Source organism: Sander lucioperca, chromosome 17, assembly GCF_008315115.2.
Source record: "Sander lucioperca isolate FBNREF2018 chromosome 17, SLUC_FBN_1.2, whole genome shotgun sequence".
In the NCBI taxonomy this organism is placed as follows: Eukaryota; Metazoa; Chordata; class Actinopteri; order Perciformes; family Percidae; genus Sander; species Sander lucioperca.
In genome coordinates, this window is record NC_050189.1 from 14,753,182 (window position 1) to 14,776,187 (window position 23,006).

General features: G+C 42.3%; 1 protein-coding gene across 1 annotated transcript in view; it reads left to right on the forward strand.

Annotated features, from left to right (window-relative positions):
* neurl1aa (neuralized E3 ubiquitin protein ligase 1Aa) overlaps positions 1–22,311 on the forward strand; it is a 114,524-nt gene extending 92,213 nt beyond the window's left edge. Inside the window, exons 5-6 of the mRNA XM_031323450.2 lie at positions 18,996–19,145; positions 20,715–22,311. Of these exons, the coding sequence (XP_031179310.1) occupies positions 18,996–19,145; positions 20,715–20,956 (392 nt within the window). The 3' untranslated portion in view covers positions 20,957–22,311. The remainder of the gene's footprint in view (positions 1–18,995; positions 19,146–20,714) is intronic.
* The last annotated feature ends 695 nt before the right edge of the window (positions 22,312–23,006 follow it).

Sequence of the window (23,006 nt, forward strand, 5' to 3'; positions counted from 1 at the left end):
GTGGAGAGCCAAGCCCAGGAATATATACTGCAGGGTTCGTGAGTGGAATTAGAAGCAGCTGCGCAGGTAAGTATCAGTGGAATCGCCAGCAGCTGTGCAGAGAGGTAGATCACCAGCCACGCTCCTTGACCTACTTCCAGGAGAGTCCGCCAAACACACATACAGACACCACAGACACAGTGGGGAAAAAAGGGGAGAGACACACAGAACGGGGAGCGAACAGCTGCCCACATAACAGCTTCACAGCTATTCACGCTGCTTCAGAGTGCGGTGTATTCCTGGCGTTAGGCTACATCTACACTACTAAGACTACATTTACACGTGGCCGGCTATTTTCATAAACGGACATTTAGAACCTCTACGTTTTCAGAAAAGTGTTTGTTTACATGTACCCATGTATATATGCTGTCAATGTCACGAGAAGCTCAAGCCCATGTTAGCCAATCAGAATCCCGAAAATAGCAACAACAGCAACAAATCACTTCCTCTTTCTCTCTCTCGGCTGTCTAAACCTCCGTTTGTCTCAGTTTACATGCAAACATGCAGCAAAGTTTTCCAAAATCTCCACTTTGGCTGGAGTTTTTCTGTGATAAAAAACAGGGTTTTCGTGTAAATGAGAGGCCAAACCGCAGGAAAATATCTGCGTCTTCCCTTCGTGTAAACGGGGTATAAATCGTAGATTAAAAAAGAATACATTTCAGCCGCGTCCACACTAGTCCAGGCCACTAAAACAGAGACATTTGAAAACATTGCTGCTACAGTTTTGGTTTGAAAACCCTGGGTTGCTTTCTAGTCTGGACGGGCACAAACGGAGACATTTGGAAACGACTAAGCTGACGCCAGCGTTCACCTCCTGATTGGGTCCTATCAGTCATGATGTGTTCTTGCTTGATTCCTCACGCCCCTATCACATGAACCTTTCTCGGATGGATATTCATATATTATTTATTTAAAAATTTGTAATGGTAAACATACATATCGAAGGCACAGCGAATCCTTAATCTTAACTGTATCTGTGGATGGCTACCATAGTGGCTATCCTACCTACTGTATATAGCCCTATCATCAATGTTATATAAATTAAATGTTGTTTTTTCACAAATTATTTTACGAAATGTGGACAATAAAAGTTAGAACATGTATCAAAAGGTGAGATGCATGCAGTGAAAACCAGGCTGAGTAAGTGCATAGCCCAGAAAGAGATACATATTGACTAAAATAAAGTTCACATGCAATTTGAAACTTTGTATTTCTAATGTTTTTGATGTGAGTTAAGTTGGTAACAGTTTCTAATCAGAAGGCTCTGTACATTACAGTAACGTTCAGATCATTTCTTTTAGGTTTGCAAAGACCCTAATTTCTATTAAGATGCAAATGTTTTCATAGCTGACTGTTTTCCTGTGCAACAAGGGATTATTAGCATCACTATGGGGGTCTTTACCAAATAAAGTGGTAAAGATAATCTGGCTAAACTGTCAACTGCCGTTGAACCTATTTTTAGTGAGGTTGCTGCTTTTCAAGATCTCAGGTAATTACTTTGGTGAGTACAGTGTAAATACAACTGATACATTTGGTGGCTAGTGCAATGAAAGTACGACTCAAACTGTAATACACTGTTGTTTACCTTTGAGTTGGGCCAAAAATATTTCAGGTTTACTTTAGATTATAAAATGTAACCATAGTTTGGAATGCATTTTGAATGCCAGGCAGATTAGAGACTAAACTGTGAATTTGCTCGTGATGAAGTAGCAATCCATCATTGCTGTTTCCTTTCCTTATGCCCAGCGTGCTTATATGTGTGGCCTGTCTTGTATCTATACATAGACAATGCTTAGAGCATGTCACGCATACTGCATGGATAAAGTTTGTGATTCCACTGCTAAAAATGTACGCTGCTCCACATGACCTGTTACATCATGTTACGCACTGTACATACAGTGCAAATCATACACACTTTGCGGCGCCAGGAGCACCAGGGCAACCCCAGAATGCAAACAAAGGAGATTCTTGACTAACACCCTCCCCCCCACCTTGAAATGCCACATCAAACAGCTCCTGATATAGAGTCATGAGCAGCAGTGACATGATGACTAAAGCACTGCTAGTGTTTATGAGCTGGCAGTTGTGGGACATTTTCTCTAAATTCCAACGGCCCATTATTGACTCGGCCCTAGACAGAAGTGGGCCTCTGTGTGTCGGCTCAGGGCATCAGTTGGATTGATTAGACTGCTGGTGCAGATGGCAGCAGAGCGATGCAGTCTGACTGCTGGGACATTGGTTAGTGATGGGGGTCACCGGTCAGTGTTGACGGTGATTCTGCCGCACCAGATGACTCTGGTTTCACGTTTAGTTCTTCCTGTCAGCTGTCCAGGAGAACAGACACCATGAAATGTTCCTCAGTAAGATTCACCACGGTGGAGTAATACCTTTTGGAAAAAAAGAAAGTCCTATAATAGTCTCATTTCTGGTGCAGTTGTTAGTGTGCTGTTTTTTGACAGCAAGCTTCAGGGAAGGTAATACTTCACCGATTAGCATTAAGCTTTGTATTAGTAGAAACCCGGTAGTATTTTCGAATGACCGTTCTTCCCTACCTCATGTCCCCCTGAGACGAGAGATCTTTGTATTGTGTGTCTGGAAAAAAAAAAACTGATGACGCAAAAATCTTAATTTTTCGTCATCGGAGGCTTTTTTTGCCTTTGGCTATAGACTACAGCCAGCTATTTCCGTATGTTTTCAACCCGCCCATAGGGGGTGGGACTGTCACTACCCGATGTGAGTCGAGTTTCAGCCATCTTGAAGCTAAGCTAACAGGCTCTCTCTTTTCAGCAGCAACCTTGCAATTATGTGCATTCAAACTACCGCACATGTGTACCACCGGGATACATTGGAACAGATTGGAGAATATGCAGGAAACTTTATTACAGACGGAATACTCGACACACTACGCGAGCTTCGCCTGCTACGGAGACCAGCACCCTGCGGTGTCGCTTGATGCTGCTACACGGGGAAGGCGACATCGAAAGCGGTGTGCGAGAAAGCGGAAACATGGAACAAGGGCAGGAGTTCAAGCTAGGTGGAAAGCTAACGCTAGCCGGCAACCTGTTCCATCAATCCTGCTTGCAAATGTCCGCTCATTAGACAACAAACTGGACTACATCCAACTTCAACGAAACTCCCAATGCGAATTCAGAGACTGCTGTGTTTTTGTTTTTGTGGAAACATGGCAGAATGACAGTGTACTGGACTCCGCTATCCAGCTACCAGGCCTGCTAACCTTCCGAGCAGATAGAGATGCTGCTCTGTTGGGCTGTCCATATATGTTAACACGGACTGGTGCAGAAATGCAGAGCTTGAATCCAATTACTGCTCACCGCTGGTGGAGTTTTTGACTGGTAAATGCCAACCATTCTACATCCCACGCAAATTCACGGCTGTGTTTATACTCGGTGTTTACATCCCACCAAGCGCTAATGCTACCAATGTGTTAGCTGAACTTTATGGAGCTATCAGTGAGCTCCAAAGCACACATCCGGATGGACTATTTATTGTTGCTGGTGATTTCAACCACGCAAATCTCAAGAAAGTTCTTATATTCTACCTTCACCTCACGGTGAACCTAACTTATAACAATCAGTGCTCTGTTACTGTCACGGAATGAACAGGAGTCAGACTGGTGGTAAGTGAAACAAGATTTATTCACAAAATCCAACTGGAGGAATGGTGAGCTGGCCAAACACAAACAGAACTTAGCTGAGGTAGTAGAGTCCTAGGGTGGCAGCAGACGGCAAGAGGATGATAGCAGGTAGGATTCTCAGTTAGGCAATGGGTAAGTAGCAGGAGAGAGTCTTGGTGACTTGTAATGACGAGACCAGACAAAGAGTGAATGAGCATGTGCCGAATATATAGAGGGTGGACTAATGAGGTGCAGGTGGCGAACTGATGAAGTGGCCTGATGAAGTGCAGGTGTGAGTGATCAGTATTGAGGAGATAGTGAATGAGTGGGTGAGGAGTGAGTGCTGGTGACTGTAGGACCCTGACAGTACCCCCCCTCGAGGCGGCTCCCGACGACAGTGACGAGGGGCGAACACGGCGACGAGGTCTATCCCGACCCCTGGGGGCGGGGCGATCAGGATGGTCGACATGGAACTGAGCGAGGAGAGCGGGGTCCAAGATGTGATCACGTGGCACCCACGACCGTTCCTCTGGACCGTAGTCCTCCCAGTCGACCAGGTACTCAAGGCGCAGACCTCGCCGCCGTGAGTCCACGATGGTGCGCACTCGATAGATAGCCTCCTCATCAACGGGAACGGGAGGAGGAGGCACCTCGGTGTCAGGGTCTGTGGACGGAGAAGAAACAGGGTCAGTGAAGGGTTTCAGAAGAGATACATGGAATGATGGTGAGATCTTGTACTGCGGTGGAAGGTTTAGCCTGTATGTGACGTCGTTGTGGAATGGGGAGCGACATAAGCTTGCCTTTTGGTAGCTTTCTGGGAGTGTTGGTTATGGCGCAGACTGAGCATCCTGAAACATATCGGGAAAAATCCTGAGAGATGAACGGCCACCAGTACCGCTGACTGAGGAGCGAGAGGGTACGCCTGCTGCCTGGATGTCCCGGGAGCGGTGTGAGCTGAGTCCAGAAAGGCGATACAAAACTGACGAGGCACGAAGGTTAATCCCTCTGGACCTCCCGGCGGAGTGGGATGAAGAAGGTTTTCCTGGGAGATCCGCTCGTCGATGTCCCAGATGATCGGGCTGACGAACATGGTTGGAGGGAGGATAGGTTCAGGTTGGAGATCTTCAGATAATGACTGATGGAGACGAGAGAGAGCATCCGCTTTGCCATTCTTACTGCCAGGGCGGTAGGTGACGAGGAAATCAAAGCGGGTGAGGAAGAGGGCCCAACGAGCCTGGCGGGGATTTAGCCGTTTAGCCTCTCGGATATATTCCAGATTGCGGTGGTCGGTTTTGACCTCAACCTGGTGATTGGCTCCCTCCAGCCAATGCCTCCATTCCTCTAGGGCAAGCTTTATGGCGAGCAGTTCTCGATTCCCGATGTCATAGTTCCGCTCCGCCGGGGAAAGCTTCTTGGAAAAGAAGGCACATGGATGGAGTCTGGGAGGCGTCCCCTGCCGCTGGGAAAGGACTGCTCCTACACCAGTGGAGGATGCGTCGACCTTGACAACGAAGGGCAGGTCAGGGTTAGGATGGATCAGGATGGGAGTGGTCAAGAAGGCATCCTTGAGGCGTTTAAAGGCGATGACGGCTGCTGGAGACAGGGACAGAAACTTGGGCTGGCCCTTTAGGGCTGAGGTCAGAGGAGCACTGACAAGGCTGTAGTTGTGAATGAATCTTCTGTAGAAGTTGGCGAACCCAAGGAACCGCTGGAGATCCTTTACAGTGGAGGGTTGAGGCCAGTTCCGGATGGTATCCACCTCCTTCTGGTCCATCTGAACTCCATGTTGGCCGATGATGTAGCACAGGAACTGCACAGTGGTCGTGTGAAACTCACACTTCTCCAGCTTCAGGTACAGCTTATGTCTTCTGAGTTTCTCCAGAACTAGACGGACGTGACGCCGATGCACAGAGAGGGAGGAGGAATAGATGAGAATGTCGTCTATGTAGACAACCACAAATCTGTTGAACTCCCGGAAAACCTCGTTCATGAACCCCTGGAAGACCGCTGGAGCGTTGGACAATCCAAAAGGGCATGACCCTATATTCATAATGACCAGAAGGGGTGACGAATGCCGTCTTCCATTCATCACCTCGAAGAATGCGGATCAAGTCGTATGCACTGCGTAGATCCAACTTTGTGAAGATGCAGGCCCCACGCAGCTGCTCCAGCGCGGCAGGAACCAAAGGAAGGGGATAACTAATCTTCACTGTTTGAGAGTTGAGGGACCTGTAGTCAAAGCATGGCCTCAAACCCCCGTCCTTCTTGGCCACAAAAAAGAAGCTGGAAGCAGCAGGGGAAGTAGATGGTCGGATGAACTGCTGCTGAAGAGCCTCCTCCACATACTCCTCCATGGCCTTCTGCTCCGGGATGGATAGAGGATAGACGCGGCCTTTAGGGAGAGTGGCTCCAGGTAGCAGGTCGATGGCGTAGTCCCACGGCTGGTGTGGAGGTAACTTAGTTGCTGACTGCTTGCTGAACACATCCTGGAACTCTCTGTATTCGACGGGGAGCTCCACTCGGTGTTGAACCTCGGGGCTTTCGATGGAGGTGGAATAGACGGGAACCTGGGTTCTTATCTTTGAAGATGAAGAAGGACTGGAAAGGGGAGTCTTCAGAATCCTCTTAATTGGTGTGACACAGGAATGGAAACAGTCCTCACCCCATCGAAGGATCTCCCTGGATGTCCAGTTGATGGTGGGATGATGTTGCACTAACCACGGCCGTCCCAGGATGAGCTCAGCAGTGGATTCCTCCAGCACCATGAAAGTGATTTCCTCCGAGTGCAGACATCCTATACGGAGCGTCAGTGTGGGGGAGAAGTGGCGAATCCGACCCCGACCCAGCGGTTTTCCTTGGATGGTTTGAACTCTGAACTCTTGACGGCTCCGGCGTTTTCGGACCCTTAGTTTTTGTAGGAGTGGAGTGGAGATGAAGTTCCCCGCTGAGCCTAAATCAATGAGGGCTTGCGCTGCAACACAGATACGCAAGGTCAACACATGTACAGGAGTACGAATCAGTGTTTCAATTTTCGGAGGAAGTTGAATGGAACGCTGAGCGCTGGGGTCGAACAGGGCAGTCTCCGATGAGATGTTTATCACTCCCACAGTATAAGCAGAGCTTGAGTTGGATACGGCGCTGACGCTCCATAGGTGACAGGTGGGTAGAATCAATCTGCATGGGCTCAGATGCTGGGGAAACGACAGTCGGAGCCGAAGGCGGAGGAGTGGCAGCGGTAGCAGGGTTTTCACAAGCAGATAAACGCTGAGACACACGAACGGTCTTCTGAATGAGATTCTCGAGACCCATCGTGTCATCATAAACCACCACCAGCTGGCGGACATCTGGGTTGAGACCATGTTGAAAGGCAGTTATGAGGGCAGTCTCATTCCAACCACTGGTCGCCGCCAAAGTGCGAAACCGAAGAGCATATGTACTCACGGAAGAATGTCCTTGGCGAAGCCTGTAGAGTTGGTCATGAACGGTAAGGTCAGCAGCCAACTGACCGAAAACTTCCTTGAAGTGCTGAATAAAGTGTGACAGGGATCTCACCACTTGGGAATCCAAATTCCAGAGAGCCTGGGCCCACTGGAGAGCTCGACCTGACAACAGGGAGATGACAAAAGCCACCCGAGCCGAATCATTGTTGAATTGATGAGCCTGCATTTGGAAGTATAGCAAAAACCCGCTGCAATCCTCCGCCTCTCCAGAGAATGTCGCTGGTCGGTCCGTGGGACTCGCAGAGGCAGCCGAAGAAGCAGAGAGGAGGATCTCTTCGGGTATGGTGGGTGGATTACTTGGTGGCGAGGGAAGGAGAGACTGACGAACAGCTTGCACCAGCTCCGCGAATGGATCGCGTAATGGATTCTCCACGGGCTCCGTTGGATTCTGCATGTTTTGGTCTGGTCTTCTTCTTCTTCTTGGTAAGTGAAACGAGCTTTATTCACAAAATCCAACTGGAGGAATGGTGAGCTGGCCAAACACAAACAGAACTTAGCTGAGGTAGTAGAGTCCTAGGGTGGCAGCAGACGGCAGGAGGATGATAGCAGGTAGGATTCTCAGTTAGGCAATGGGTAAGTAGCAGGAGAGAGTCTTGGTAACTTGTAACGACGAGACCAGACAAAGAGTGAATGAGCATGTGCCGAATATAAAGATGGTGGACTAATGAGGTGCAGGTGGCGAACTGATGAAGTGGCCTGATGAAGTGCAGGTGTGAGTGATCAGTATTGAGGAGATAGTGAACGAGTGGTAGGAGTGAGTGCTGGTGAATGTGGGACCCTAACAGTTACAAGTCTACTTATGCCCTGTCTTTTGTTCTGTCTTGTCCCTTGTCTGTCTTAAATGCTCTACTTTAAGTAGTAATTACACTTTATGTATAGTCTATAATGTGTGTGCACTAAATTTAGAATGTCTCGTATGTCGTTTTTATATAATGTCGTTTATATGTATTTTAAATAACACCACTTGAGCCAAGGTGAAACATTGTTTTGTTTCACTATATGCAGTGTACACTGAAAAAAAAACAACCTTGGATCAACTTAAAAAAAATTAAATAATCAATCACACAAAATAGTTGACATTGACAAAGTCAAAAGTAAATAATTTAATTTAGTTTAACCTGAAAAGTTTAACTCCAAGCAACCACTTTTTAAATGTTGGGTCAAACTAATTTATTATACATCCGAGTAAATTAATTATTTTAGGTTGTCTCAAATAAAAAATAACAGTTGTCATTATTTCAAATGTATAGTAAATCAAATTTGAAAAAACTGCTTTTAATACATTTTGATCAATGACTACTCAGAACACTTTCCTTTAGAACACATTTTTATTTATTGTTTAATAAAGTGATAACATTGAACATCTGTTTCAAATGTATGAAGATAGTCTGCTTCAGCTGAACACCTGAACCTAGACTATTGATGTCATCAGAAGACAAATCATGGAGCTGTGAATAGTATCACAACTCCTAAGACATCATTGATTGATTGATTGATTGATTGATTTTATTTGACCACTTAAATATAAAAAAATATGAAACAGTACATGTCATACATTAAAAATACATAACTAGTCAGGGATGACACAATAAAGCCCAAAGACTTATTTCCATTGTGGTCCCTCACTGTGGTCCCCTCACATGCAGTGCCCATGGTGAATTTACCGGGACATACATTTTATAATTCAGGTGTGAGCCTTACTATCAGCTAAACACATGGTCAATTTGCTGCCCTAGTAGTTGATATTTTCACCCTGCTGCACACGCTGCCCCACCCTAATCTGTGTGGTCTTTCGAGGTACTAACAACATCTATCTATGGCAAAAAAGGTACTCTGACATCAAAGATTGTGGTGGGGCAGTGTGTACTACAGGGTGAAAATATCAACCACTAGTGCAGCATTTGGACCATGTGTTTAGTTTATCTTTATCATTTGATGTAATGGCTTACACAAAAACACTTTGAGCCCACAAATTTGTTACATAATTCAAATTGTCACTTGATGACATCACATTGGGGGAGTTCACAGTCTAATATTTCAATATGCACTCATTAAAGTGAATTTGACTGGCAAAACAGTTTAAGTCCTTGTGACATTACACAATAATAAAAGTCATAATTTTTAAAAACTAAAAAGTTTGGGATCAATTTTTACTTCTTCCAACCATATGTTAAATTAAGAGTCATATTGCAATAATATCATAACCTACAATGAATCATTGTGGAAACAGAACTTTCTAGATGTTGTGTTGTTACTTTGGCCAGGTCATCATCAAAAAAAGCGAATTAGTACATTCATGATTTTGTCCATGTTGATATTAGCTGCTTTATTTACATTTATTAAAAACGTTGCATTGTTTATCTTTTCATATAGCTTGACGTCTAAACTCTGGGACAAGGCCGTTATGTTTAAATACCTGCCATGCTGATTCCAAACAGACAGCTTTATCAAGGCAGTTTGGGCTTCAGATAGCTTTTACACAGCGGCCATCGTTAATGACAAATCATGTTGATGAACGTACACACACATATTGTTTATATCACAAACACGGTCAGTCAGTGAAGGTGCAGTCGCAGCGGTAGCTGTCGTTGCTGGTAACGCACTCCTATGACAGAGTGCACGGACCGAAGATTTTTGATTAGCATCTAATGACTAGTAGCACTTTCTTACCGCTGATGCCGTACAGTGTCTTCCTTGAACATGCGCTGCAGAAGCAAGCACGCGGCTCCCTCAATTTGAGGCACCAAGTGCTAAACCGCTTCCCGTCTCCACCCTTTTCCTCTTGTCCTCTATTCAAATGGCGCTGGGCATGACTTTAAGCAAGTACTTTCTCAACTAAAGCTGTATCTACATGCTCCAAGTTTGATAAACTTTGCCTCCATTTTCTTTAGCCGCGTTACCACGGAGACCACACCGGCACCGCACACTCACATTTTGGCAAAGACCCGCCCTACTTTGCATCTGATTGGCTGGTTTCATTGGTAGGTGGAAGTTCGTTGATTGATTAAATCCAGCGCATCAAAACAAATCCCATGTGGACTTTTTAATTTATTTATTTTTCTAAAATAGTCATACGCCAGAAATCCGGCACCAGGCCCGAGTACTTAAGCCCTGCGTTAGTTAGAGCTGCGTTCCTCTCATATGATTGGTAGGTGAAATCAATTGACTCGAAAATAATAAACTGCATGTAAGTTCCCAAATTTTGGAAACACCATCAAATTTCACAAATGGAAAATAAAATCAAGCAAGTCTGTGCAATTCAGCTCTGCCTACTCTGTGCTGTACAGCTGGGTGCTCAGTCTATTGACATTTGGGGTCATCTTTTTTCCATCAAGCTCCATCAGGACCTTTTGCACAAATTCAAAGGTGAACTGCACCCTTTTCGGATATTTTATGTTGAGTGTGTATATGAGCCCAAAGACGATGGCAAAAGCTGTTGCAACCGAGGGCAACTCGTTCAGGACCTCTGTTCCTTCGATGACAATTTTAATATCTTTGGGTGGATGGAGAGGATCCTCTTTCCCAGTGATAAAGATCGCCATGGTTATCTGCTCCAGTTCTTCAGCCTCATTTTCTTGCATAAAAAAGAAAAAGAAAAGAAATGCTTTATAGTTTCAGAAATCTCCAGATTTCATGTTAGATCATAATGTGCCAAGCTCTTATACACTCCAAACTTTCAAAACTTGAATAGGCACAAATCAAAGAAATGTTTATTACAAGGGGTGTGACTAAATTAAAAGTGACGAGATTTCTCGTCAGGTTAAAAGCTGTCTCATGAGATTCACACAATTCACATTTTTGCACAAGCTGTCACGCAACACATCAAATTTGATCTCACATAGTAAAAAAACAAACGTATAACTGATAACGTGCACTCACAGAGTGAATCAACTCCGCACAGCTGATGCATACACTGTGTGTATCTAAGAACTCTTAAATCTGAGGTAAAGTAAATCGGTTGTGAAAGTAATATAGTACCGTAAAGAGTAATGTACCTAGTAATAAGTAATGTAATATTACTTTTTAAAGGAGTAATAAGTAACTAGTAACTTATTACAATTTCTGAGTAACATGCCCAACACTGATGATGACGTTATTCTCGTTATATTCTGACTTTTTTCTGAACATGTCAGAGAACACAGATATGTGGGAGAGGTTCTGAATGTGCAGAAAGTTTTGAACATGAGCAGAAAACCCTGCTGAAATGGAGGAGCTATTAAAGTCCAGGAGTTTATAACTGAGTTAAAATGTATTAATGTATCATTGAGGTGAAAAGGTGCCACAATCACATTTAAAGAGAAGTAACCTCTTTAAAGACACAAAGAGGAGGCAAGACTAAATCATGCCTGCATGTGTGCTGACCCGGCAGGAGTTGATTGACAAAAGTTGATCTACAGGAGAAACATATCTGAAAGCAACACAGAATGCCTGAGAGCCTTACTGCATATTCTTTTATAGTGTTAGGTTTTGAATTGTCATATGCCACATGAATTGTGTTTCCCCCTTACATAAATAAAGTGCAGAAAAAAATTAAGTGTTTACTGCTCAAAATTCAGTCATAATTCAGCATCAAAGATTTCTTATAAATAGTGTTAAAGTCTCGTATTGTGAGCTGAGTTTCTCGTCACACCCCTATTTATTACATATGGCTAGGGAAACCTAGACTATGACCATGTTAGTCTGTAGGTGTTAACTGTGTGAGCAAGTGAGAGAGATGCCTGGTATTCTTTGAAAAGGTGCTCAACAGGTTCGCCCAGTTAGATCAGAGATTTGAGGATGCATTCTCTTCTGATGGTGATGTCCACAGTCTGAGTAAGAACAGTTACTATTAATTAAAATTAAACATTTACAAAAAAAAAACTACTTCTGCACTACTATTCAGCCATGGATCCCACTGATACACAACTTATTCATAGATACCTCATCTAAAACCTGCAAGGTCCTGGTGGTCTTTCTTTCACAACTCCTCCCTTGCTCCTGATGACCTCCAGCAGTTTGGTAGAGTGCTTGTCCAACTGCGCCAAGAACTTTGTCTCCAAGGGAACTGTTGTGATTCGCATGAACTCAGTTTGATCTAAAAAGTAGAGCATACAGAAAGAAGTTTATACGTTTTTAAGATGGTGAACACGGAACGGAATCACCAGCACAGCCTAACCAAATTATCACCTACAACAAAAACAACAACTCATAAGTGAATCAACAGTTAGGTCTAAAAATGCAAACTAACATTACCAGCTATTAATTAGCTGGGCCTTGTAATATTATGGCTGATAAATACTGAACACAAGATAATTATGAGTGTAAATAAAAGATCACATATGCCCTTATGCTGTTGACAGCAGAAGTAGCCATCACTCAAGTTTGCAGCTTGAACCTGGGGATTAACTACCACATGTCAAGTGTCAAAAATGCAACAAACAAAAAAAGCCTAACTTTGGAGCATTATTTACCCCCCTTCCTGACAAGCTAGCATGTCGTGGTTGGTACTAATTGATGCCTAATGTTGTGTAGTTTCATATGATACTGATATCTCCACTAGCTTTAAAACAGAGCCCGCAGAGCTCTTAAAGACAGTAATGTCGGCAAATAAACGTTTCCTAGGCTCTTCGCGCCACTGTTAGCTAACTATTAAAAACACTCAGCAGAGCAAATGCATTTTAATTCACGAACATAACATTAGCTAGCTGTAACGTTAAGGTTAACTAACTTACACGTGTAACTTTAGCTAACGTCAGTGCCCCCACAAAATGCATTTAGAAATGTTAGTTTGCATTTATTAGTTAGCTAGCTAGCTAGCAAACTGTGATAACATTACTCACCCACGACCAGAGGGCGGCTAACGTAACCTAACGTTAACGTTATAGTTTGAATGAAGAATGCTAACGTTAGTGCTATCTTATAATTTACATGCTATCAAGCGTGAGTGCTGAAATTACGGACAGAGTCAAAGCCAGTCAGGTATACATGGCAGTATACATGAGTCAGCACTCAGCTTCAAACGATAATGTTAAAATCAACAGACAAAGCCAGAAATCTTAGTGTAGTCATGGACTCAGACCTGAATTTTAACATCCACATTAAGACAATTACAAAGTCAGCCTATTACCACCTTAAAACTATATCAAGGGTTAAAGGACTTATGTCTCAGCAGGATTTGGAAAAACTTGCCATGCTTTAATCTTAAGTAGACTTGACTACTGTAATGGTGTCTTTACAGGTCTCCCTAAAAAAATCAATCAATCAGCTGCAGCTGATTCAGAACACTGCTGCTCCAGTCCTCACTAAGACCAAGAAAGTGGATCACATCACTCCAGTACTGAAGTCTCTACACTGGTTTCCAGTGCCTCAAAGAATTGATTTCAAAATACTTTTGCTGGTTTATAAATCACTAAACGGTTTAGGGCCAAAATACATTTCTGATCTGCTAGTACACTATGACCCACCCAGACCTCTCAGCTCGTCTGGGACAGGTCTGCTTGTTGTCCCCAGAGTCAGAACTAAACAGGGGGAAGCAGCGTTCAGTTTTTATGCTCCACATATCTGGAACAAATTCCCAGAAAACTGCAGGTCTGCTGCAACTCTCAGTTCTTTTAAATCAAAGCTAAAGACCTATCTTTTTGATGTTGCCTTTCTTTAAATAACTGTTCATTTCTTATACTGAAGTTGCATTGTTGACACTGTATGACAATCTATATAAGCATATAAAGAGAAATTCCTATTTTATCTGCTTTTATATATTTAACTGTTTTAATTGCTCTTCAATGTTTCATTTCTTATACTGCACTGTAACTTTTATTCTCGTATTTTATCTGTTTTAAATTTTTTAATCTGTTTTCATGTAAAGCACTTTGAATTGCCCTGTTGCTGAAATGTGCTATACAAATAAAGCTGCCTTGCCTTGCCTTGCCTTGGGAAAAAACGTTAACGGTAGACAAAGTTTATTGTTTTTACCTTACCAGTATCAATGTTGCTCGTTGTTCTTCTGTGTCGCAGCCTGGCTGGAGGGGTCTGTTGGAGTGTACCGTCACGGTTACGGCCGCCGCCCAACAGATTATTCTGTGTGACGGACTTTTTTTTTAAATGCTTTATTTAGATGTAAACAGGTCAGAGAGCAGGATATTAAACTAAACAATGTGCATGTGCAAATCATGCTTAATCTAATAAAAATGCTCTGATCAAATGAATAAATTCAGTTTAATGTCCCGCTGCCAATTTATATTGTATCCATATAAAAAAATGGATTCAACCATAAACATAAACTAGAATGTTTACTTTAAATGAAAAAAATAATAATTTTTAGCTATTTCAACGAGAAAATACACATTAAACGAACAGCAATGTTAGACTTTTTTCAGTGTATATGGTTGAAATGACAATAAAACCATAGACAGTATATAAGAATGGACTAACAGATCCCGTTGCTCTGGACGGAGACCAGTGAAGGATATTAGAAACACTTTTCCGGTGATGGCTGAGAATTACTGCGCAGCCTCCAACTGAGAGAGACGACGTAAATGTGCCGTGAGCAACCTGTCTGAAAGTTGTAAGTCTTCTGGTAGCTGTGCCAAGAGAAATCTCAATCATTCCCAATCTTGCAGAGACGCAGAGCGTAGGTATATGTAAGGAGATAACATAGGCACAGGCTAATTATTGATCACTAAAATGATAGTTAACATTAGTAATTAAACTTAAACAGCTAATGTGAGACGAAACTGCCTGCGAGCTTCTCCTGTACTGTGCAGTAATTTCTCTACTATGAGACAGTAAGTCTCGTGGTTATGACCCAATCGTTAGCCTATTTTTATAAAAACGTCTGCTACGGAGCCATAACCATTGAAGTTATTTTAAATCACAGAGCATACCATAAGATAAGTGACATTAGACATCGCCTGCAGGAAATTATGAAGCACCACATATTGCATCTCTGTTGATAGTGCTCTTTTGGGTAAAATGGACATTTTAGAGCTGCATTAATACTTTTTTATTTCATTTTTCTGCCACTTTTGGGCAAAGGAACAGGCGGAAACCACAACATCTCACAGACTATTGCAAATGTAAAGCTGCTATGGCTAATATGTTACCAAAAAGTTGGCTTTGTATGCCTCAAACAGACAGAGCAACATTAGCAATTATTTAGAGATAAATTTTTTTCCAACCAAAACAATGAGAAAAAGAGGCTAAAAATCTCCTTAGAGCTGCAGTCTGGTCGACCCCTTTCACAAATACACATTATTTGATCCATTATTAACATAAAAATATTGATCAGTTGAACTAGTGTTAATGAATGCAGTGTGTCATGTCAATCATGTGACAGCCTGGCGAGTCTTTCTAGGCATCATTGGCATTTCAACATGTGTCCTGAAACTTGTTTTTGGAATTCCTATTTGTTTCCCCAACCATCATGCCAAGATAGAATGTGAAACAAATGGAGGACTCAGTTTTGGAATACATTTTCCCAAAAAAAAAGAAAGGAGAGAAGAGCTCTTCAGTGATGAATATGTGCACACATTTCACTGCATGAAAGTGGGATTTTCGTCCCCGTAAACGCCCGCAAATCTCCCTAATTTTCGGCAGTTAACGACAATTTACAGGCTGTGAACGTCGCGTTCGTCTGTGCCACATATTGTCGGAAACGAACCATGACGTATGTGGAGAGCTCCCACGGAGGTGCTAATGGCTCTAATTAGCATATGAATAGCAGGGAAACCTCTCCTGGCCAGAGAGTGTCTGGACTAATTAGCATATGAATAGCAGCGACACCGCGCCTGTCCAGAGAGTGTCTGGCCTGGCTTGAATTTCCTCACTCAGTATTGGATGAAACCACTACTTTTAAACAAGAAAAATCACTCGTCATTGGTTGGCAGATCACTGCCAACCAATCATATATATATATATATATATATATATATATATATATATATATATACCGTATATATATATATATATATATATATGCATATGCTATTATGTTGTATATTCATGTCATTGTTATGCTATGGACTACACTATATTACCATCAAGGGGATGCATTTGTTGTGAATGTGATGTTTATTCAAAAAAAGAGCTTTATTAGCACACAACACACACAGCCTACACAACAAATGGTAAACTAGTGAAAAATGTAACTGGCGGCATTCTGTCTTAATTCGCTTCGTTTTGCAGACGTCTGTGGCGCGTTGCGTTGTACTTCTGCTGGCTGTGAAAAGGACGAACAATCCATCCAGCACACTGTCTCGCTTCCAGCAGCTGTAAAAACAATCAATAAAGACAATCAGTACTGCGCGATGCACTGTGTATGGACACATCTATTAATTAATTAAAAATAGTCACATTGACCAAAACGGATCTAATCTTACCCTCTTTCTTCTCGCTGGACTCTGAGCTGAACTCTTCACAGCTTCCGCCTGCGATGCAAGATCTGGTTGTTTCTACCTGAAGCTCCTGCTTACTGTCTCGTAATTACAGACAGCTGGAAAACAATTAAATGAGAGTGGTATAAATAAAAAAACACATTTATAAGTCACAGTATAATTAAACAAGGAATGAGAAAACAGGAAAAGTTACACACAATGCCGTCATTGTCAACATCATGTAAATCTGGACTTGCTACGACCAAATATAGGTCACGGCCTCGTTATGAGGCGAGGTTAGTCTGTGAAAACAAAATGTATGGTTAAGATCGGTCTATTAACATATCTATTTCCTTATACAGCAGAATGAAAGCATATTCTTTAAATCTTACCCTTGCTCCGGTTTGTAGCACCTACAATTTGTCTCTGAGTTGTGAAGACGGCATACTGTTCCCTGTAGATTACAAGACCAAAAAAATACACTTTTATAAAGCAACTTACACTGGTCCCGCTTATTAGCTCTGCCTAATAATGAATGGCGCTGAAAGCAGCCACACAGCTCTGTGCTGCTCGCGTTTAAACTTGCGTGCATGGTGGGGTTTAAAACATTACTGCCAAAGTCTAAGTAGCCTGTCCAAAGACAGTCATTGTACTTCTCAAGAGTTAATAAACAATACAGACTAGCTCACCGTTTCATTAATAATCACATACTTATGTTATCTTTTCCTTTTCTGTGGGCGCATCTTTACGGAGCCCCATAGGTGACATGGAGGAAAAAACATAAATGCTCCGTACATCTTGAACAACTCCTGTATGTTTCCTTTTTAGGTGTGTGGTTGTACTCCCATGATAAGCAAGTGCAGTTTGACAGAGTGTACAGACAACTCTTTTACCAGTTGGCCTGAAATACTCCCATACTTTGGAAGCTTTTCTCTAACTCTCGGAGGAGTCATCTCCCTCCACTATTTTTCAAATCAAAGCAGTGAGGGCGGGGGTAGGGGCAGAGTGATAGAGAAAGACAAAGGAGGCAGATTAACCAGCAGGGCACGAACAGCGCACAGACTGGTGTGGAGGTGAATTACAGTGAGTTTTAATGGAATACTGGGGAAGTTTAATAACAATAGGACAATTGAAGTCCAGATTATGAGGCCATTTCAGCAGAGCCAACAGCTTCATATGCCATGGACATGTGAATATGGTGCTGAATTTGCCAGTATTTTAAGAAGACAAATGGTTGGGACTTTGTCATGCAATGACAAAGCTGATATGCTTTATGTGAAGCACAGTGTTTTGGTGTCAGCAGAAAGACTTCTCTTAGAAAACTGTACAGTGGTGCCTCTGTCTCCATTCCACCAGACAATCTTGGATGAGCAAGACCAAAGAAAGGTCACTGTAGTCATGCCACTATGCACAGTGGATGAGCTCTAGGAGACTGTGATGTTGTTTGCATGGAATGCACATTTTACCTTTATGGCAAAGCCTGATTAAAACTAATTGTTGAAATAAATTATTTTGTGTCTCTTTTTTACATAGCATTGGCCATTGCTAATGACATACACAGTAATTAATCTAGCATACTTTCATTAAATAAATCAATTCAAGCTAAAATGTAAGAGTCTATAATTAGGCTATACTGAGCCTGATCTATTTATACCAGAGAGTCTCTTAAAATGAAGTTAATACCTTTTAGAAAAATGTCACCTGGGGTAAAACTCCCCCTGCTGCTACCCTGATTTGCATTTGTATAGCTCACAGCATTTTCATTTACATGTTAAAGCCTCCCCTAGAATTAGAGGGAGGGGGGGTCATGGGGGGACAACTGCCAAGCCAGGCCCACGTCAATTTCCGACAATTCACGGCAGTTTTCGGTGTTGCCTGTAAATTGCCATGTACAGTCGTAAACCTGAACTTCCACGACAATCTACAGTGCCGCTTACTGATGAAAATCCCACTTTTCATACAGTGTTTAAAGGTGCAGTAGGTAATATATAAAACTTATAAAACTAACTTTCTGTCGTATTTGCTGAAACTGACCCTATGTTCCAGTAGAACTACATGAAGCAGGTAATTAAAAAAAAAAAAAAAAAATCCGGCTCCTCTGGTACAACCTACAGCCTGTAGTGCGATTTGCAAAAATCCACCGCTCCCTGTTCAGATGCACCAATCAGGGCCAGGGGGGTGTCTAACTGCGTGTCAATCACTGCTCATGTAAACGCATTCATTCTCCCTTGTGGGGGAGAAGCTTATGAGACCGTTTTGGGCTTTAGCAGAAAGAGGGGAGGGACTGAGAAGTTGTCGATGTTCAAATTTTTTGGCTAAGTCCTGGATCTTCGCAATCCTACCTACAGCATCTTTAAAAGGAGGCGAGGCGCCCAAGTAGAACCTATGTATGGGAAACACTGGGTTACTGAAGAAATTGGAGATCTAATTAAATGAAACCTCTAATCCCCTGCCTTTATCTGTTCCGACTAGGTTCCACTCATGTTGGGGATCTGCAGGCCACATCCAACCCCAGTTCGCCTTCCTCCTCTCCACAAACTCCCAGCGCCCTGGGCATTGGCAGCTCTGACCCGGTGGTGAATGGAGGCCTGTGCTCCGCCGCTTACTGCAGCTCAGCAGGGGGTAGGTCCACCCACACAGGGAGCTACTACTACAGAAGCCCAGAACCGATCACCCCACAGGGGATTTATTTGAAACCATTATGGGAAAGTGAGCAGATGTCATCCTGCAGTAGTTAGGAACGATGGCTAACGTCCTGTCCCACTGCTGCTGCAGCTGGATGTAGGAAAATGTTTGGCCCGTGTTGTTATGTCACATAGCACTGTTATGTAAATGGAGCGGCAATGTCTTGTTTTGTTTTCTAGATAGTGCAAGACATAAACCTGACACAAAACTTCGTACACATGGTTGATTTTTCGGACTGAATTTCCATTTAGGTTCCCTTCATTCATTCAGCTGGATGCCGTTTTTAATTGTAACTAATTTCTTGTTGGATGAAGCAGGGTTTCCCCCAGTGTATTGCAAGCCCGGTGGTCCACTGAGCCTAAGTTACCGCCCCAACAGGCCTAAACCACTGGTAATTATTTTGTAATGTATTTCAAGACGTTTTTTAAACTACAGTTACAGTGGGGCAGCTCAGTTGGAACTTAGAGATAGTCATATTATCAAATCACCAGTTATTTTTTAGCACTGACTTAATGTGGGGACCTATGGAATCTGTCTTATAGCTTTTTCTAAATCTCAATTTTGCGATTCCGTCCATGATTCTGTTATCACAGAAATTATTGGGCTTAACATCAGATGCCATCAGTCTGTGACTGGCCCTAGCCAGGACGTCGTCAAAAAAGACACTTGCTACCGGGCCTAACAACTTTGATGGGAGAAACCCTGGATTAAGGAAGGGATTTTGTATCTTAAATGTACAAAACGTGTACTGAAATGTACTGTTGACGGGATGACTATGTCACTTGCTAATGACTGGTTAATGCTAGGAGCAAGTGACGTAGCTAACGCGTCCTAAAAGCTGCAGTTAGCTGAAGTAACGGTTGCTAGGAGCAGTTTACTCCTAGCAAAACAAAGAAATATTTTGCATTAAAAGTTGTTAATTCTGCAAATTGACAGCTGTGTCAATATCATCCACACCTGGTAGCCTTTTTTAAACCATTTTGTGTTGCTGTTTTGTAATGGAATAGCTAGGTGGCTAACTAAATATTTTTATTATTCAACTTTATTATCAGAAACGCATTAACAGTCCAAAGACAAAACAAAATAACTAACAACAAACAAACTGACAAAATGACAATGCTCTCATGAATACATGTGAAAAATAAATTACAATTTGGCTAACTAACAAAAATGTATGTAGGATGGATGTTAATCCCGCCTGCAAAGCTCTGATTGGTCAATTGTTTCTAGAATCGGCGAAAACAGACGTCAATAAGCACAAATTTTATTGTGATTGATTTTGATTGTTGGTTTCTCTCCACTAGGTTAGATAGTCATTTAAAAAAATGAAAACAAAAGAAAACATACTGTCTTACTGATTTCTAACACAATTTCTTCTCCTTGCTATCATCACTTCATAGCATTTGCATCTAGCTGTTTTAAAATGAAAGTATAACATATCAAGTTAAATGTATCTGGCTACTTTACCCTTTCCTTATTTAACATTTTATTTCAACTCTGCCATAGGAACAACCCCAAATTCGCCGGTCAGCCTCCCCAAGTCACCCACGTTCCCAACAGGCCGCGGGCCCTGGTCCGACGAGTGCTCCATCTGTTACGAGAACACGGTGGACACGGTCATCTATGCCTGCGGACACATGTGTCTATGCTACAGCTGCGGTCTCAAACTCAAGAAGATGTCCAACGCCTGCTGCCCCATCTGCAGACGGCAAATCAAAGACATTATCAAGACCTACCGAAGCACGTAAAGGGACAACCGCTAATGCACGGACGGCAAAAGTCCCAGAGTCAAGGGAAGAAATGTCTAAGTTCAGGGAATATGAACGATGGTACTTTTAATTTGGTATTTTTAATACAGTTGTTTGGTTCACTTGCATGACCTTTTCCAAAAGCCGGTTACCACTTCGCTGGTAGGGTCTCTTGTCACAGCCTCCCTGCAAAGTGGCGGAAGGTTCCACTAAACCAACCCAACATTGTTCTGTTTGCTCTCTCCTGAGATCTCGGAAGACTTTGGAGGGAGAAGGAAAAACTGAAGCAATTCCAAAATGCTTTCATGTGTTCGGCTATGTTGCAAGGTGTAGGGACTGTCACCCTTTTGCAGCGAAGCAAATGAGTCACTTTGGGGCTGGATGTCTCGATAACAGTTCTCTCGGAGGAAGACTGAAGCTCTGAAATGCGCTGTCAACCCGACGTGTGTTTCTGACTTACACTTTCTGACTGGTAATCATCTCAGTAGGTCACAGCTTGTGTCTGTGTGTTCCTGAGCATTGGAGAAGAGAAGTTGGCGATGGGTTTCTGTAATTGTCGTGGTGATTATCAGTGAGTGATGTGCGTAGAAATGCAAGGCGGTGCTGAGTATATTAAGTAGGATTGTAACACCTCTTGTACTCGTATAATCTGATGTACCTTTATGGTAGTTCTATTTGCAAATGTCGGTGGTAGCTATATTGTTGTGGTAGCTAGCTGCTTGCTGCAATGTGGTATGTTGCACTGAAATCAGCATTGTCCTCTCCGAAAACGGCCCGTTATAGACAGAGAGGATAAAGACATTCATCGGTTCAAAACAATCTACAATCCTGTGTCCAGCAGACTCAGCAGCTTTGAATCTATGAAAGAAAACAGGAAGTGAAAAAATATTTGGATTCTCCTCAGGGCCAGCAATCTTTTTTTAAGAAGATGTGAACTAGTTTCCCAAACTTTACCTATAACCATGCCTAATACACTGTGACAGATCCTCTAAAATAGTTCCCATAACAACACATAACGTCAAAAGGATTGTTGCTATGGTATCAGAAGCCACCACAGATACAATGCAGCCTCCTGCCTTAAACCAGAGACGGTTCATTTGTTACATGTGGATGTATCATATTCTGTTTGCTGCCATTTTCCCAAAACCCTTCCTCGACACATTACCAAATAATTGCTGTTGTGTGGCACAACATGTTCACTCAGAGGAGAAAAAAGCACACAAATTTCAAAATTATTTTTGTAACATACATCCATGACTTTTCCAATATTTCATTAAAATGTTTAATAAACTTTGTGACAGGCCTTTCACCAGCAGTAAAGAGCCTTTCATGGAAATCAGGTCAGGGGCAGGGTTTAAAATATATATATCACATTTTGTATGATTCCTATCCCCGAATTTCAGTATAAAATGTCTTGATACATCCACCAGAAATTTCACCAGCTGTCCTTTTTTGGGCAAATGCTGACAGTGATTCACACATCCCTCCTCCCACAATACAGTTTGATTACGCTACTGCTTGAAGTGTTAATTCACATTTGAATGTTAACTTATGTATTTAGAGATAAATGATTTTTATCGGTGTGCTTGAATTGAAAAAACAAAGAAAAAAAACTTTTGTCTGTTTTTTTAGTTTCTTTTGATTGATATTCATGATTCTAAGGTTTGTGTTCCTGTTTATCTAAAGCCATGTATTCTTGTTTCCTAACAGTGAGAGTATAGAGAGATTCTTGTACCTTGCAGCAATAAGAGATATTGCAGTACACAATCAAAACCTCATTGCTATGGGGTGCAAGATATAAACTCTTGGTTTTATTACAATCCTTGAATTTCAGGAGTTCTTTTTTTGTAATTTATCTTCTTGTGTGCAAGCCCATGTTAGGGAGCCATTCTACCCATTCTGTATGTATATCTTTTATCATTATATAGTCTGAAAGCCATCACTGTATGGTAATGTGTCACTTTATAAAGCTACTGATTGTAATCTTGTAAATGTGTAGGCCAGCGTTGCTCTCTGAGACTCAACCATGGCATGTTTTACTACACTACGA